Consider the following 14,626-nt stretch of genomic DNA (forward strand, 5'->3'; position numbering starts at 1 on the left):
AGATAGATAGATAGATAGATAGATAGATAGATAGATAGATAGATAGATAGATAGATAGATAGATAGATAGATAGATAGATAGATAGATAGATAGATAGATAGATAGATTTTTTTTTTTTTTTTTTTTTTTTTTTTTTTTACCAAGTTTCTTTGGTTTGGAGAGGTTCAGGTTGTCCATGATCTTCACAAACTCTTCCAAGGTCTTGGTCAAGCGGGGGTTGAACTTACGTTCCTCACCGACTGTAGAAACTGTCTGACCTGATGCACAAAACTGCAAACAGCTCAGTGCGGTTTTAAATATTTGACAATTTGTATGTCTGAGCAGTTTTTGTATGTCCATACATTTATATACAATATATCGACAAATACACTGCATGTGCAATGGCTTTGAAAGGGTAAAGTAGGACAATACATGATTCAATCCCAGTGTTTGAGTTTAGAATGCAAGCTAACAGTTTGTATACACTCGAGCGTGAGATAAGAAATGTGTGTGTGTCTTCAGCCAACCTAAGTAGTCATGTGCTGGATAGAGGAGGCACTCTTCAGGCAGAGACAGGATCTTCTCATGGACTGACTGGTAGAGCTTTGGAGCAGAACCTAAATATAAGAGACAAAGAACAAACTATTTACGATCATGCAGTCAAAATATTTGTATAAAACTTTTAACTTGTGTTAAAATCTGACTGTTCAGAAAAAGAAAGAAGTCTGCAGAAATGAGGCAGGTCTATCAAAAACAACGCAACACCGCCCTCTAACGTCCTGACCCTGCTCAATAATCCAGGTAAAGTCTAAGGTTGAGTCAGGTCCTCTGGACAGATTCTTCTTTGTTGAAACGTTTAGTCTTTTATCCAAAACAATTAATGAAACTGAAGAAGTCTTTTGGATAAAAGACTAAATGTTTAAACAAATAAGAATCCGTCCAGAAGACCCGACTCAACCTCGTTAGATCGCCCTCTTTTTATTTAGCACTTTTACAGTTTAAATTTGAAAGGAAAAAAAAAGAGGAAATGAATAAAAACATAGACCAGTTAAAATGTGTGTCTACCCTGCTGGAAGTCTGTTCTGCCGCAGCCTCTGATGAGCAGAGCGTCTCCGGTGAAAGCCATGCTCTGATCACACAACACCAGAGTTATACAGCCGTCAGTGTGTCCTGGCGTTTCTCTCACGCTCAGATGCTTCACATAAGAAAAGACAACAGTTAGTTGTACAACCTACGTGTGTTTTATCAAGTTCAGCTAAAACGAATCAGACGATTTACAAAACAATAAATACATAAATTAATAAAAACACAATACAGTTATGGAATAAAAGCAACTTAAGATAAGCTGAATTATTTGTACACTGATAAATCTCCATACAGGGCAGTGAAAAGATTTCACCCAACTTAAAATAAATAAACAAACAAACAAACGTTGCATTTTCATTTTCCTTACAAATTTTCCAAACTTGACCTCATCCCCCTCTGATAACTTGATATCCGCAGCAGCGCCACTGAATCTGGAGATGGCACTCTTTAATCCGTCGACTCTTTCCTTCATAAGCCCCGTGCTCGTTATGTGGTCTGCATGGCAGTGGGTGTTGACTACAAGAAACAAAAACAGAACAAAATGTAAACTTACAAAACTGTAGTTATTGTCATATTTTAAAATACTTTTTAAGTGAATCATTCTGAAAGACTGTGATCATATTTTCTTAATGTTAAAATACTTTAAGAAAAATTAATCCATTTCAGTGTATAATCATGAATATTTTAAAAAAGACAATAGTGCAGACAATAGTTAGTTATTTAATAAGGATGTGCACGTACATTAATCTGAAATCCAAAACTAAATGATAATCCGCTTCATCACGGCCTTTGACTCGGCGCCAGATAGGATGACAGACGACGGAAGCGACTGTAATTATCTAATTACTTCCTGGGATTTAGCTGAGTCACACTGACTTTGCCTTAAAACTGACAAGAACTATAAACTTTTATGATTCTAAAGAAACTATTTTGTTGCATCATGTACAAAGTGTACAAATATTGTGGGAATAATTGCTTTGAATTTGCCTTTTTCCCCCACTCCTATAATTTTGTGAATATCTATAGAAATTATTTGTGCAAACCATACGTTGTTTATTGCATATGTTGTTGTTTTAATTATAATGTTGTAATAATGTTTATTTATCTTCTTATGATTGATGTTAAACAAAATTAAATAAAACTAAACGGTACGGATTTTAGCCACTGCAGTGTGAAGTGAACCACTTGGATGTACATGAATGTATTGAAAAAGAAAATAAGCCAAATGCGATCCAGGATTTCCAAAAGGTTTTTAAATATCGCAGCATCGGGAACATAAATACCTGCAAACTGTAGCTTGAGCTCCAATTCCTCTAGAAGCTTCACATCTCTGTCGAGGGTCTCCAGCACAGGATCAATGATGACGGCCTCTTTGGTGCTTTTATCTGCCAGCAGGTATGTGTAGGTGCAGCTCTCCTTCTCAAACAGCTAAACAGGAAAAACAAGAGGACCAGGATGACTCTGCAAAAAAGCTGCCGCAGTTATCAACACGAAATGGGTCACGTTCTCCACGTCTTCCCCCTCATCATCCCTAGATTGCATCTTTGTGTAAGAGTGAGATGACAGTGGTTAAAAGAATAAGTGTTGCATTTTAAGTTTGCAGGATGTTAGAAAACTTGTGACGTGCATCAGTATTATTAAACATTCTAATAATAATAATATTGATAGAGATAAACCCACATTTCTCTCACTTCTGTTATCGCTACCATTCCAACCAGGTGCGTGTATCAAGGTCCAATATATTGAAGAAAAACATGTATGTATGGTACTTGAAATATAATGATCTACCATTTATTGAGCTCCTTTACAATAATGATACGACACTATTTTAATAAAAACATGCATTTTTATCATCTGTACTTAATATACTATATTAAACTATAATGTACTCCACTTGTTCATTGTCACAAAGCATCTGAACATCACAATGAATGGACAAACTCAGATGTTTCACACACATAGTTCTGCAAACTGTAAATCAGATTTAGCTGCAGAATTAGAGGCATTAAATTACTGAACTGTTTTGTGATTTAAAAAATAAATAAATTTTAAGTTGTAACTATTCACTGAATGTAAACAAACCGTGACGTATGGCCGCAAAGATGAGCGTGAATTATGTCAATGAGCTTTAATTTCTACAAAAACACGGTACATTAATCAAAGTCAGGCATGTTTTTGACTGGAATATTTAACCTCTCAAGTTCCGTTAACTGACCAGTAAATAGAAGTTTTACTTAATTGAACTATACAGTACGCTAACAGCTAACAACTTCCTGCTAAACTTAACCTGCTGTACCTGGAAGAAGTTTCCAGAACGTGATGACAACCACCCAGAAACAGAGTAAAAACTGCGTGGACCTACTTGTCTGAACAGCAGCCCGTCGGTCCTTGCCATCTTGGAACAGTGTCACCTTCTGGTGTTTACTCGTAGCGGTTCAGGGATGGACGTCACGCCGGGAGAGGAGCGTCTCCTCCGGGCTACAGCTGTGAGTCCAGCCCCGCCCCTTCGTGCTCCTCTTATAGAGCTAAGCCACGCCCTGATTATTATTACGTCATCTGAGAAAGGATACAGTACATCCAAGGGACCCCCTGGAGCCCAAAACATGCTGACTCACAACAACACCTGCTCTGCAAACGGCTGTGTCATTCCTGTTAAGGAGGTGGTGAATTCAATCTGTAGGTTAATAAGCTCTAGCTTTGTTGGAAAATATTTATAATTTACTGACCCAGTTACAGTGAACTAGGTGAAACTGAGGTAATAAAGCGAAAAACAGAAAACTAGCTAAAAGATTAAAGCAGAACACGAGTTTAAATATTGTCTGTAAGCTTCATATACAGATGCATGCTCATGGAGGTAGAAAAATCTAACAAAGTTAAGTCAGGTCCTCTGGACGGGTTCGAAAGAGAAAAATTGGAGAAACGTTTCGTCTTTCGTCCAGAAGACTTTGACTTCATCCCAAGTCTTTGGATTAAAAGACTTGGGATGAAAGACGAAACGTTTCTACATTTTTTTGTTTGTTTTTTGAACCTGTCCAGAGGACCTGGTTTAACTTTTATATATATATATATATATAATACTGAACAACTATCGACCAATCTCTAAACTCTGCATTCTCGCTAAGGTTTTAGAAAAATGGATAAACTCCCAAGTCAAGAAGTATTTGGATTCTTTTAACATCTTACCTCCCCATCAATATGGTTTCAGGAAACAATGCAGTACAACGACTGCTTCGCTGAAGTTTTTCCAATGATGCTGTTGAAGCACTGGATGCCAAGGATTATTGTGCTGCACTTTACTTAGACCTGTCTAAAGCTTTTGACACTGTGGACCCTGACATCTTATGTCATAAGCTTTTAGAAACTGGTTTCTCAGATCACATTGGCTGTTGCTCTAATTATCTCTCAGATTGGAGACAGTGTGTTCAAAATAATGATGCTTCCTCCAGTTATCTGTTTCATTGCTTCTGTTAACTGTTAACAATGGTGTACCGCAAGGTTCAGTCTTAGAACCTACCCTCTTCACTATGTACATAAGTAATCTAGGTCAGATCATTCCTGATGCATCCTTACATTTCTATGCCGACGACACAGTTGTTTATTATCCTGATGCATGCTCAATAATCCAGGTAGAAAAATATAAAAAAAAAAAAGTTAAATCTGGTCCTCTGGATATTAAAAAAACAAAAAACTTTTTTTTGTTTTGTTGTTGTTTTGCTTTGTTGTGTTTTTTGAATGTCCAGAGGACCAGATTAGAATTTTTAGACAGTTGTTTATTGTTGAGCTAAAACAGTCGCTAAGGTTTTTTCAGCTTTTACAGTCTGCATTCGACATCATTCAGTCAGATTTGTTCCGTCTTGTGCTAGATGCTGATAAAACCAAAGAGATGTTGTTTTCAAACAGGAAGTCGGTCCCAGCAGTACTTCCCTCAATTTTATCCTCGAACGGTGCTCCTACTGAGTTTGTCGATTCCTACAAATACTTGGGTATCTTGGTCAATTCACATCTCTCCTTTAAGCTTCATGTCAAAAACTTGGAAAAGAAATTGAAAGTAAAATTGGGTGTCTTTTTTAGAAATAGATCCTGTTTGACTCTGAATGCTAGGCAACACCTTGTAACTGCAACTTTCCTTCTCTCCATTGACTATGGTGACATTATTTACATGAACGCCCCCTGCAGATGTTGGACACTGTCTATCATGGTGCACTAAGATTCATAACTGGCTGTAACTACCGTAACCATCACTGCACCCTGTATTCACTGGTTAACTGGACATCATTAACCTCACGCAGACTCTTCCACTGGTACATTTTCATCTTTAAATCACTTCTCGGTTTGTTCCCTTCATACATCTCCTCCTACACGTCACTCCGTGAGTGCAGCTACAGCGTGCGCTCTCACGAGATACCGGTAATTACATGCCGTGTTCCCTCAGTGAGGACTGAACTAGGCAAAAAGTCCTTCTCCTACTTGACTTCTGATTCCTGGAACACCTTGCAAAAATATCTGAAGCTCTCGACCTTGACCTCTAAGGAATTTTAAAGAGCTGTTAAGTTCATGACAGAAACCAAGGCAGACACGTTCCTGATTTTAGTATTTTACACCGTTTTAAAATGTAGCTTTTTGTTTAGTTTTTATTTAATTTCTTCTATTTACTTTTCATTTATATGCTTTTTAATTACTAATTATTATACTAATTAAATGTCAAAAAGAGCAAAACACTTATTTCAGTTAAGGATTTTGCTCTTTTCAGCTTGTAGCTATTGTCGTTTAGTGCTTTAGCTAGAATCCAAAAATAGCACAATGCTAGCTAAAAGTAGCTGAATGTTAACGATAGCAAAGGCCTAGCTAACAGTAGCAGAGCAGTAGTTTAAAACTATAGGGAGCAAAAGGTTAGCTAAAAGTAGTGGAATGTTATCTAAAAGCTAAAGGTAGCAACAGGCTACCTAGACTTTTACTTAAAACCAGCGACATCTTAGCTAAAATGTTACATTTTAAATGCAATAGTGTCAAAATGCCAGCCAAAAGTGGCAGAGATGTAGCCAAAAGTAGCAAAAGGCTAAACAAAAGGCTTAAAAAAGAGCAAAGGTAAACAAAAAGAGTGCAAGTTAAAGCAGATCTCAGAGAACAATATTTTTGAAAGTAGATCTATGGAAAAATATTTTTATGTAAACATTTTAAGAAGAACAAAATCTCAAAGTATTCACAACTAGTTTGATTGCAAAACATAATTTACACAATTAAACTACAAAAATAGATAAATCATGAAACAAGATGTTGCCTTTACTATCTTGTAGCAGTTTAAAGATTGTCCACAGGAGAACCAGACGCTTTGGTTTACTTCACCAGTCTGTGTCAGGTCCAGCTGAGCTAAGGATTTACAGCGAGCCTGTTAGCACATATTACATCTTGTGACTGGCTCGGGACCAGAACACCAAATACCAAAAAAAAAAAACTATTGTGTACACTCAAATATTTAGATTGTTATAAATGGAGATAAATTCAATTTTTTTTTTATTTGTTTTAATGTTTCTAAAATCAATCTGAAGGCAGCAAGCCACAAAATAATACCATTTTACTAAAAGCAACTTTTGTAGTGTCACATTTTAAAAACAAAGATGCACAGAAAACACAGAGATCTTGAAAACCTTTATTCTACCTGGTCACAGCCTACGGTAAGTACTAAAGATCTGGAGAGGAAAGAAGTGTCTTGAACATTTATCCAAGTCAATAAATCAACAAATATCTGAAAATATGATGAAGAAAGCATGTTCATCACAAGATCAGTTTTAAATTCATCTGCTTCAGTTCTGCAGAGTCATTGTGAACAGCCAGTAACAGAAGACAAAAGGACCAAACATTAGTTTTTATGGGAAGCTCTAAAACGATATAATAAATACCGGTAGTAGTTTCCTTTTTCTCTTTGATGCACAGTAAAGTTTGTACACTTTTTTCCTAAACTTCAACACATTACCAAAACTAAATAATTAACTGTAGATTGAAATTTTAAAATAAAAACTTAAAACAATGTGAAACAAAACTTTTTTGAAAGCATTCTAGTAAAGATGAGTGATGAGAAAAAGCAGTGAGTTGCCCCAAAAGAAAAAAAACAAAACAATTTGAAACACTCAAAGTGCAGTAAAGTTTCCATCCATCCATTACCTTTACCCACTTCTTCCTTTTCAGGTCTTAGAGGTCACTGATGTCCATATTCAGCAGTCACTGTAGGTGGGGGACACCTGGACAGGTCTCCAGTCCATCACAGGGACACAGTCAACCATTCACTCTCTCACCCACACCTAGGGACAATTTAGTTACAAATCAGCCTAACATGCATGTTTTTGGTCAGTGGGAGGAAACTGGAGAAAACCCACACATGCACGGAGCAAACATGCAAACTCCACACAGAAAGTTTGATCTGGAGACCTCCTCGTTGAGAAGCAGCAGTTCTACCAACACCACCGTGAAGTTAAAAACAGTGGTCCCCGAGGAGCCTGGTAATCACCAAATCATGTGTCAAAGCAGGGAAACGGCTAAAACATGAAGGAAGGTGTTCCTCAACAAGGACCAGGGTTGATTTAAAAGATGATGATGTGGCTGAACAGTGTTTGAAAACTTCCACGGTTCTGCGAAACGTTTTAAATCTGAATGAGGAGTTTTATTTTTTTACCAAGACTGCTACCGTTTTCACTTGAATTCCAGTAAGCTGGCACTGGATCCTTGAGCTGTAGCTACCAATCACGTGCAGTTTTTTTGTGTGACAGAGAACTCCATACTCTCATGCAAATGTCCGTTCTGCCTCACAAACTGGTAGAACCTGAAAACACTGCAGCACAAGAAAATGATCGTTGCAATCTGAAAGCTTAACGACTTTCTTTTTCTTGTTCAGACTCACAAAGGAGCTGAAGCCTGGCGACAAAACGAAGGTACGAGAGCTCGAGTGTCTGACACAGGTCAAATTAAGGTCAACACGTCTGGAAGCCAGAAAGAAACAGTGAAAATATGCACAACGCATGTAAAAACAGGTTTGCACAGCTGAAATGGATTTTAGATCTATGTGCTGTAAACAGTCAAACTGAGGCAGTAAACCATCATGTCCCCCCCCCCACAAATTCCATAAATCAAAAGAACACAGCTGTACAGAGAAAATAATACGTTTAATTTAAGCACAATACAAAAAGTGATAAGGTTATTTTTATTTACAAGTCTATTAATACTCATTTTTATTACAAAATTAGACAAGTTATTTTCTTTAAAGCACAATGATTTGTCCCTTGAGCTACAAACAAACTGGTCAAACACGAGTAAAAACAAACAAACAAGCACTTTGTGATAAGCTGGTTGAGTTCATTATTATTATTTTTTAACAGATGCATGGACATGAAACTGATTTTGCCAGTGATATGGGATGTTGTCATCTGCAAGGCGCTCAGATTTCCTGTAATCCACAAACCAGATTAGCAGGCACTGCAATGTCTGCAAACAAAGGAACAAGGAAAATAAAGAAGTTACGCTGTAGAACAGTAAGTTTGTGTAGTGGTGTCATGGGCATGATATTTTACTGACAGGAACATCTCGTTATGTTTGACCAGATATGCTTTCATACCTATTTTATACGGCTTGCGGAGATTTAGGTTCTTCATGATCTTCACAAACTCCTCTTTGGTCTTTGTCAAGCGAGGGTTAAACTTGCGTTCCTCACCAATTGTGGAAACCGTCTGACCTGATGCACAAAAACAAAAAAACAAGCCAGTGGGACATTAGGGTCTCTGTGGACCTGTGAATATTTTTAACCAGAGAAATGAGCATAAATGACAACATTTGATTAATTGTTTGAGATTCTATAACAAATGTGCAGTATAATATGCATTTAATGACAACGATTGGATAGAAAATAACAGTAAAGACTAAAGTGTTTGAATTCTTAGCCAACCTAAATAGTCATGAGCTGGATAGACGAGGCACTCATCAGGCAGCGTGAAGATCTGCTTATGGATGGACTCGTACAGCTTTGTAGCAGAACCTGAATAAAGAGAACAAAAATTGCACAACTACAGAAAAGATAGTATGTTATAGACGTGTAAAGATTAACAACATCAAAAAAATCATTAATACTGAAGACTGTCTAAGAGGTGTGACACAAATACTGCAAAGGTTAAAAAAAAATAGGGGGAATTGGGGAAAACATTTTCAAACAGCAACTAAATACTGCCCCCTTGTGTTCGTTAGAAGTACAAAGATTTAAGATTTTATTGTGTGAATATGAAGCATTCACTCTATTTTTCGACATCTTTCTCATTCCACAAGTTTTGTGCCATTTCAGCAAATCATAAATCAAAACGTTCAGCTCTTTAAGGATAAACCTGCTATGACATTTGGTATTGGTGCAACTTTAGCTTTTTGAAATAGCCTTTCTGTCACTTTCTTTTCTCATAGAAAATTAATTGAGCTCATTTTACATCCTTCAGATGTTTAGATGTGTTTACAACCTTTTACTGCTCCTTTCACATTTTGTTCTGGTTCAGCTTCCTTGTGCAAATTTAAACTTTTTTCCAGCAAATTTCAGCCGTTTTGTGATTCTTTCTGCTAACTGGAACATTCTTGTGATTCGTCTAACTTGATTCTGCTAATTTCAGCTCGTTATGCTCCTTTCATCTTATTTATGCAAATTTATGCTTTTTATCTGTTTTATACTAATTTTAGCCTTTTCAGCTAATCCCACAATTTTTTTTTACACCAATTTCTACTTTTTTTCAGCCTAATTCAGCAAAATTGTTCCCTCTCCATGTCCATCTGGTAATTTAAGCTTCTTTCTGGGGTTTTTTTTTTGTTGCTATTTTTCAGCAGTTTAATTTTTTTTGTCCATTTCTGCATTTTTCAGACAATTTCCACTTTGTGCTCATTTCTGCATTTTTCAGACAATTTCCACTTTGTGCTCATTTCTGCTTATTTAAGCCTAATTGGGCAAACATGCTCTTTCTACTTTCTTCTGCTAATTTAAGCTAATTCTACCTTTTCAGCTACCTTTTTTTTTTAAAAACATTTTTTTTAGCAAATTTTTGATGTTTTCACAAAGTTTTTCCTTCTGGTAGTTTAAGCTCCTTTCTGCCTTTCAGCTACTTTTCAGACATTTTTTTTTGTTGCCAATTTCAGCCTTTTTTAATTTTTAGCTTATTTCCTAATTTTTGAGCTTATTTCTACTTAGTTAAACCTAATTCAACAGATGTGTGTTCTTTCTGCTTTCTTCTGCTAATTTAGGCTTGTTCTTCCATTTCAGCTATATTTCAGCATGTTTTTAGCTAATTTCAGCTGTTTCTCAGCAAGTTCTTCAGCAATACGCATTCACAATGCATTTTTGCAGGAAATGCAATTTCTCTAGTTATTATTATTATTATTCCAATGCTGCATTTCCCAGTCCTGAGCCTTAGGGCTCACTGTCTTGCATGTTTTAAACCTCTCCCTGCTTCAGTACATGTGACGTAAAATGATGAGTCAGACTTCTGCAGAACTTGACTAGCTGTTGAAATGAATCACGTCTTTGAATCAGCTGTGCAGCAGTAGGGAAACATGTAAAAAGATGCAGGACGGTGTGACCTGAGGAGCAGGGTTAGGAAATACTGATCTAAGGAATAAAAGCGTTGTTAACACAAAGATAAGTAAGAACATGTTCCTACCCTGCTGGAAGTCTGTTCTGCCGCAGCCTCTAATGAGCAGAGCATCGCCGGTGAAAGCCATGCTCTGATCCTCCAACACTAGTGTCGCACACCCATCAGTGTGTCCTGGTGTTCCTCTCACAGTCAGATACTGGACAAAAAAAAAAAGATCAATTCAAGGCAAAGTTTAGCTGAAAAGGAGCCAAAGTTTACTAAATAGATCTGTCCAAAATGTTTACAGACTGTACAAAAATGAAAGCTTGTCCAACATTTGACTCACAAATCTACACACAAGTTGACCAAAGTGATCCACCAAACCAAGAAAAATAATTTGAAAAAAAGCTTTGTTATTCTTACATGTTTACCAAAAGTGATCTTGTCCCCCTCGGAAAAATGGATATCTGCAGCTGCCCCACTGTACTTGGAGATGGCGCTCTTCAGGCCAGCCAGTCTTTTCTTCATCAACCCTGAGCTTGTTATGTGGTCTGCATGGCAGTGGGTGTTGACTAACAGAAAGAAAAGAAAAAGAATAAAGTATCGGTCAGCATGGAAAAGAGAAACAGAAGTTGGGCTTTTATTGTATAGGAATCTTGCAGCAACAGCACAATTATACCAGCTATGTAAGAGACACTAACCACTGTTGTGATTAATGACTTAAAATACACAAGTCTTGATACCAACATTAATGCCTGAATCAGATGAGCTGCAACTGTGTTGAGTAAGCATAAATATGTAGACAGGGTTGCCTTGAATGCATTGGATTGGTTGCCAAGACAGGTTTGATATATTTCTTAAAAGTTAGTAAATTTACAGCTAGAAATTATATTCTGTAGCCAAGCCAGGGGAGAATAGACACCTGCTACTTTAAGATCAAGACCCAGCTCCTTTATGATCTTCAGGTCTCTGTCGATCGTCTCCAGCACAGGATCGATGATGACGGCCTCCCTGGTTCCTGTGTCTGCAAGCAGGTAGGTGTAGGTGCAGCTCTCGATCTCGAACAGCTGAACAGGAAAAACGAGCAGAGGCATGACTTTGCAAAATAAGTACCAAGTTACAGACATGCAATAAGGGTCACGTACTTCACGTCCTTAATAGTCAGCCTTTGATGGCATATTTCTGTGTGCATGACAGAATTCAATCGTACTCATCTGCTCACACAGACTCGTGTTCGTGCTGCTGTTCGGCTTATCGTTTTGCACTATTAGTGTTTAGCTTATTTCTTATTTTAGTGTATTTCTTAGTTTATATCTTAGATCATTAGTAGGCCTGTCACGTAACAAATTTTGCTTGGCGATTAATTGTCTCAGAAATTATTGTGATAAACGATAATATCGTTTTAAATTTGACAATAATGAGTAATAATTGTCAAATTTAAGAAGAAATGTTGGTTAATTTGTGTGTGTAGTACCTTTTTTGACCACTGAATGACAGGATAAGACTGAACCCAAGGATGGATAGTGAGGGAGCGAGCAGCTTGGCTCTAAGAAAAATGGGAGGGAGGCTCCTTGATGGGACATGGGCTTTCTCCCTTTCCTTTTGGTTCTCAAAATAGCAAATGCTTGGTGCGGTTTGAGCTTTTTAGCATAGCGTTTGTCACACAAAGCTTTTAATATAAATTTTTTTAAAAATCAGTAAACATGATCTCAACTTCTTTTTGCAGAGAGAAATAACTTTTTAGACAAAGACACGGGTTTCAACCGTGAATTTTGGAGCTTCGACACGACGGAGAGGCCTTTTGTCATCCAGTGTCTTCAGTAGAAAGGGAGACACGAAGAAACGATAAAGCCGATAAATGAAAATGAGGTCAATAATTTTCATTTTTCATTCATTTACTTTATTTCAGACACAATATAAGATCCATATAGAAAACATAAAAAACAGCAAAAACACAGAATTAAAAAGTTTTTCTATATCTATATAAAGTTTTTCTTTTATCGTGCGATTGATTGATTTATTGTTTATTGCGACAGGCCTAATCATTAGTACTCACTTTTACAATTTATATTTTTCCTATTAATGGATGTAACTGGGACCATGTGCGCACAATTTCGTTCCACCTCATGCACCACATATGTGAACGACAATAAAGAACCTTGAGTTTGAGAATAATTGGATAATGATGTGGATCCACTGGTTTATTATAAGACAAAACAGATGCTTAAATAAAAGTTTTCTGTGTTAGCATGTGTGCTGTTTGTTTCACACACAAAAATAATAATAATAATAACAAACAGAATAATAAACAGATACTTGAACAGTTCTGTCAAACTGTGTGGCCAAAGGTGGTAATAAAAAAATAAACCTCATCTGTTTTCATGTTAAATTTTCGTTGCACAAAACTCGAGTCATTACGGGACTGCAAAGTCATCATGATTCAGTCAAAACTTTTTTAATTTAATTTTTTTAAAGCGGCCACACTCTCAACTTTACGGTAAAACAGACGGAGCAGATTTATCAAAACTACTGAGGGGAAACTCGTGAAAATAACCTTCGAGAATGAATAAAAAAAAAAACAGATTGCTCAATATTTTGGCAAACCAACCTCCGGTAACCTCCACTTCCTGTTGTAGGTAAAACATTTCCAAACGCTGTAACTTTTAACGTTGCGACATATTTACACACAGCGAGGTGACGTGATCCGAACCCACCTGTCTGAACAGCAGTCCTTCGGCTTTTTGCGTCCTGGAGCAGTACAACCGGCGGGTAACTGGTAGCGGCTCGATGAAGGAAGTGACGCCGGGAGAGAGGCGCCTACTCTGGGCTGCAGCGTAACTCGAGCCCTCGGTGTTCGCCTTGAGACGCAGCGACAGAGCCGCAGCTCTGTGAATTGGTTTTACTCTATTTAGAACCGAACACATTGTCACACGTAGCACCGCTGGCTCGGTTTGTGCTGAATATGTTCAAAACGGCGCCTGAGAGAGAAACTGCTAACGAGATATGCGCTTGTTTACCACCCGGCGTCTTCAAAACAACCTCTCTGGTTTGTTGAAACCCTCCGAACACCCGGCGTTAGCCACTTTTTACAGTGGCTCTAATAACTTAAGGACAATAATTTAAGTTACGAGCATCAAAATATGCGCCTTGCTCGGCTAGCTTCCTTCACTGGGTGTCGGAGCAAATAGCCGTCGCGAGCGGCTCTATTGAATTCGTAGGCGCGTTCACAAGATGCGCAGGCACAACACCGGAAGCGTACGTGACCTATGTGACATGCTGCGTTATAACACCCATTTATATACTCTGCTGGTATGCGCCACCCAGTCATTCACCCACACTTAAAACTGGGCTTGTAATTATCAATTAATTATTACAGGATCATTTAGCCTGCTTAAGACCTACATTTTGACTACACTTGTTAAAAAAAAATACTGTACACAACTCATGCTACTATTAAATGAACAAAAATATAAATTTTGCTCCCATTTTTAATGAGCTGACTTCAAAGATCTAAGACTTATTCTATGTACACAATAGAATTTTTTTTCTCTCTCAAAAATATTGTTCACAAATGTGTGGAAATCTCTGTTAGTAAGCACTTCTCATTTTCTGAGCTAATACATCCACCTCACAGGTTTGCCACATCAAGATGATGATTAGATACCATGATCATTTCACTTTGCCTTACTTAGGCTGTCCACAATAAAAGGCCACTCTAAAATGTGCAGTTTACTTTTACTGTCCAAATTTTACTGTAGAGTGGTCAGAAAACCAGTCGGTGTCTGGTGTGACCACCGTTTGCCTCGTGCAGTGCAACACATCTCATTCGCAAAGAGTTGATTGGGTTGTTGTGGCCTATGTTGGTCCTCTCCTCTTGTGGCTGTGCGAAGTTGCTGTCAGGAGCTGGAACACGCTGTCGTATACGTTGATCCAGAGCATCCCAAGCATGATCAGTGGGTGACACGTCCAGTGATTA

The 14,626-nt window shown here is 37.6% G+C and overlaps 2 protein-coding genes across 2 annotated transcripts in view; both read right to left on the reverse strand.

Annotated features, from left to right (window-relative positions):
• The window catches only part of ethe1 (ETHE1 persulfide dioxygenase), a 4,733-nt gene extending 1,179 nt beyond the window's left edge, over positions 1 to 3,554 (reverse strand). Inside the window, exons 1-6 of the mRNA XM_037676797.1 lie at positions 3,429 to 3,554; positions 2,350 to 2,494; positions 1,434 to 1,582; positions 1,046 to 1,175; positions 508 to 597; positions 142 to 258 (exon numbers count right to left, since the gene is read on the reverse strand). Coding sequence (XP_037532725.1) covers positions 142 to 258; positions 508 to 597; positions 1,046 to 1,175; positions 1,434 to 1,582; positions 2,350 to 2,494; positions 3,429 to 3,461 — 664 coding nt within the window. The 5' untranslated portion in view covers positions 3,462 to 3,554. The remainder of the gene's footprint in view (positions 1 to 141; positions 259 to 507; positions 598 to 1,045; positions 1,176 to 1,433; positions 1,583 to 2,349; positions 2,495 to 3,428) is intronic.
• Positions 3,555 to 8,338: 4,784 nt separating this feature from the next.
• LOC119409892 (persulfide dioxygenase ETHE1, mitochondrial) lies at positions 8,339 to 13,890 on the reverse strand. The gene is made up of 7 exons (XM_037676798.1): positions 13,365 to 13,890; positions 11,573 to 11,717; positions 11,074 to 11,222; positions 10,738 to 10,867; positions 8,997 to 9,086; positions 8,670 to 8,786; positions 8,339 to 8,539 (listed from the first exon to the last, which is right to left on the reverse strand). Exons 1-7 carry the CDS (start codon positions 13,572 to 13,574, stop codon positions 8,493 to 8,495), a joined length of 888 nt encoding a protein of 295 aa, XP_037532726.1. The 5' UTR covers positions 13,575 to 13,890; the 3' UTR covers positions 8,339 to 8,492.
• Between the last annotated feature and the right edge of the window lie 736 nt (positions 13,891 to 14,626).

The sequence above is a fragment of the Nematolebias whitei genome, chromosome 5, assembly GCF_014905685.2.
Source record: "Nematolebias whitei isolate Nwh7 chromosome 5, NemWhi1, whole genome shotgun sequence".
Lineage (NCBI taxonomy): Eukaryota > Metazoa > Chordata > Actinopteri > Cyprinodontiformes > Rivulidae > Nematolebias > Nematolebias whitei.

What these genes read in the sequence shown, in the direction of transcription:
- LOC119409892 (XM_037676798.1), bottom strand. Translation starts at nt 13,574, where the DNA reads ATGTGTTCGGTTCTAAATAGAGTAAAACCAATTCACAGAGCTGCGGCT. An exon ending in AAGGACTGCTGTTCAGACAG is followed by an intron (nt 11,718 to 13,364) that starts GTGGGTTCGGAT and finishes TTTCCTGTTCAG; the next exon opens with CTGTTCGAGATCGAGAGCTG. An exon ending in TCCAGCTCATGACTATTTAG is followed by an intron (nt 8,787 to 8,996) that starts GTTGGCTAAGAA and finishes TTTGTGCATCAG; the next exon opens with GTCAGACGGTTTCCACAATT.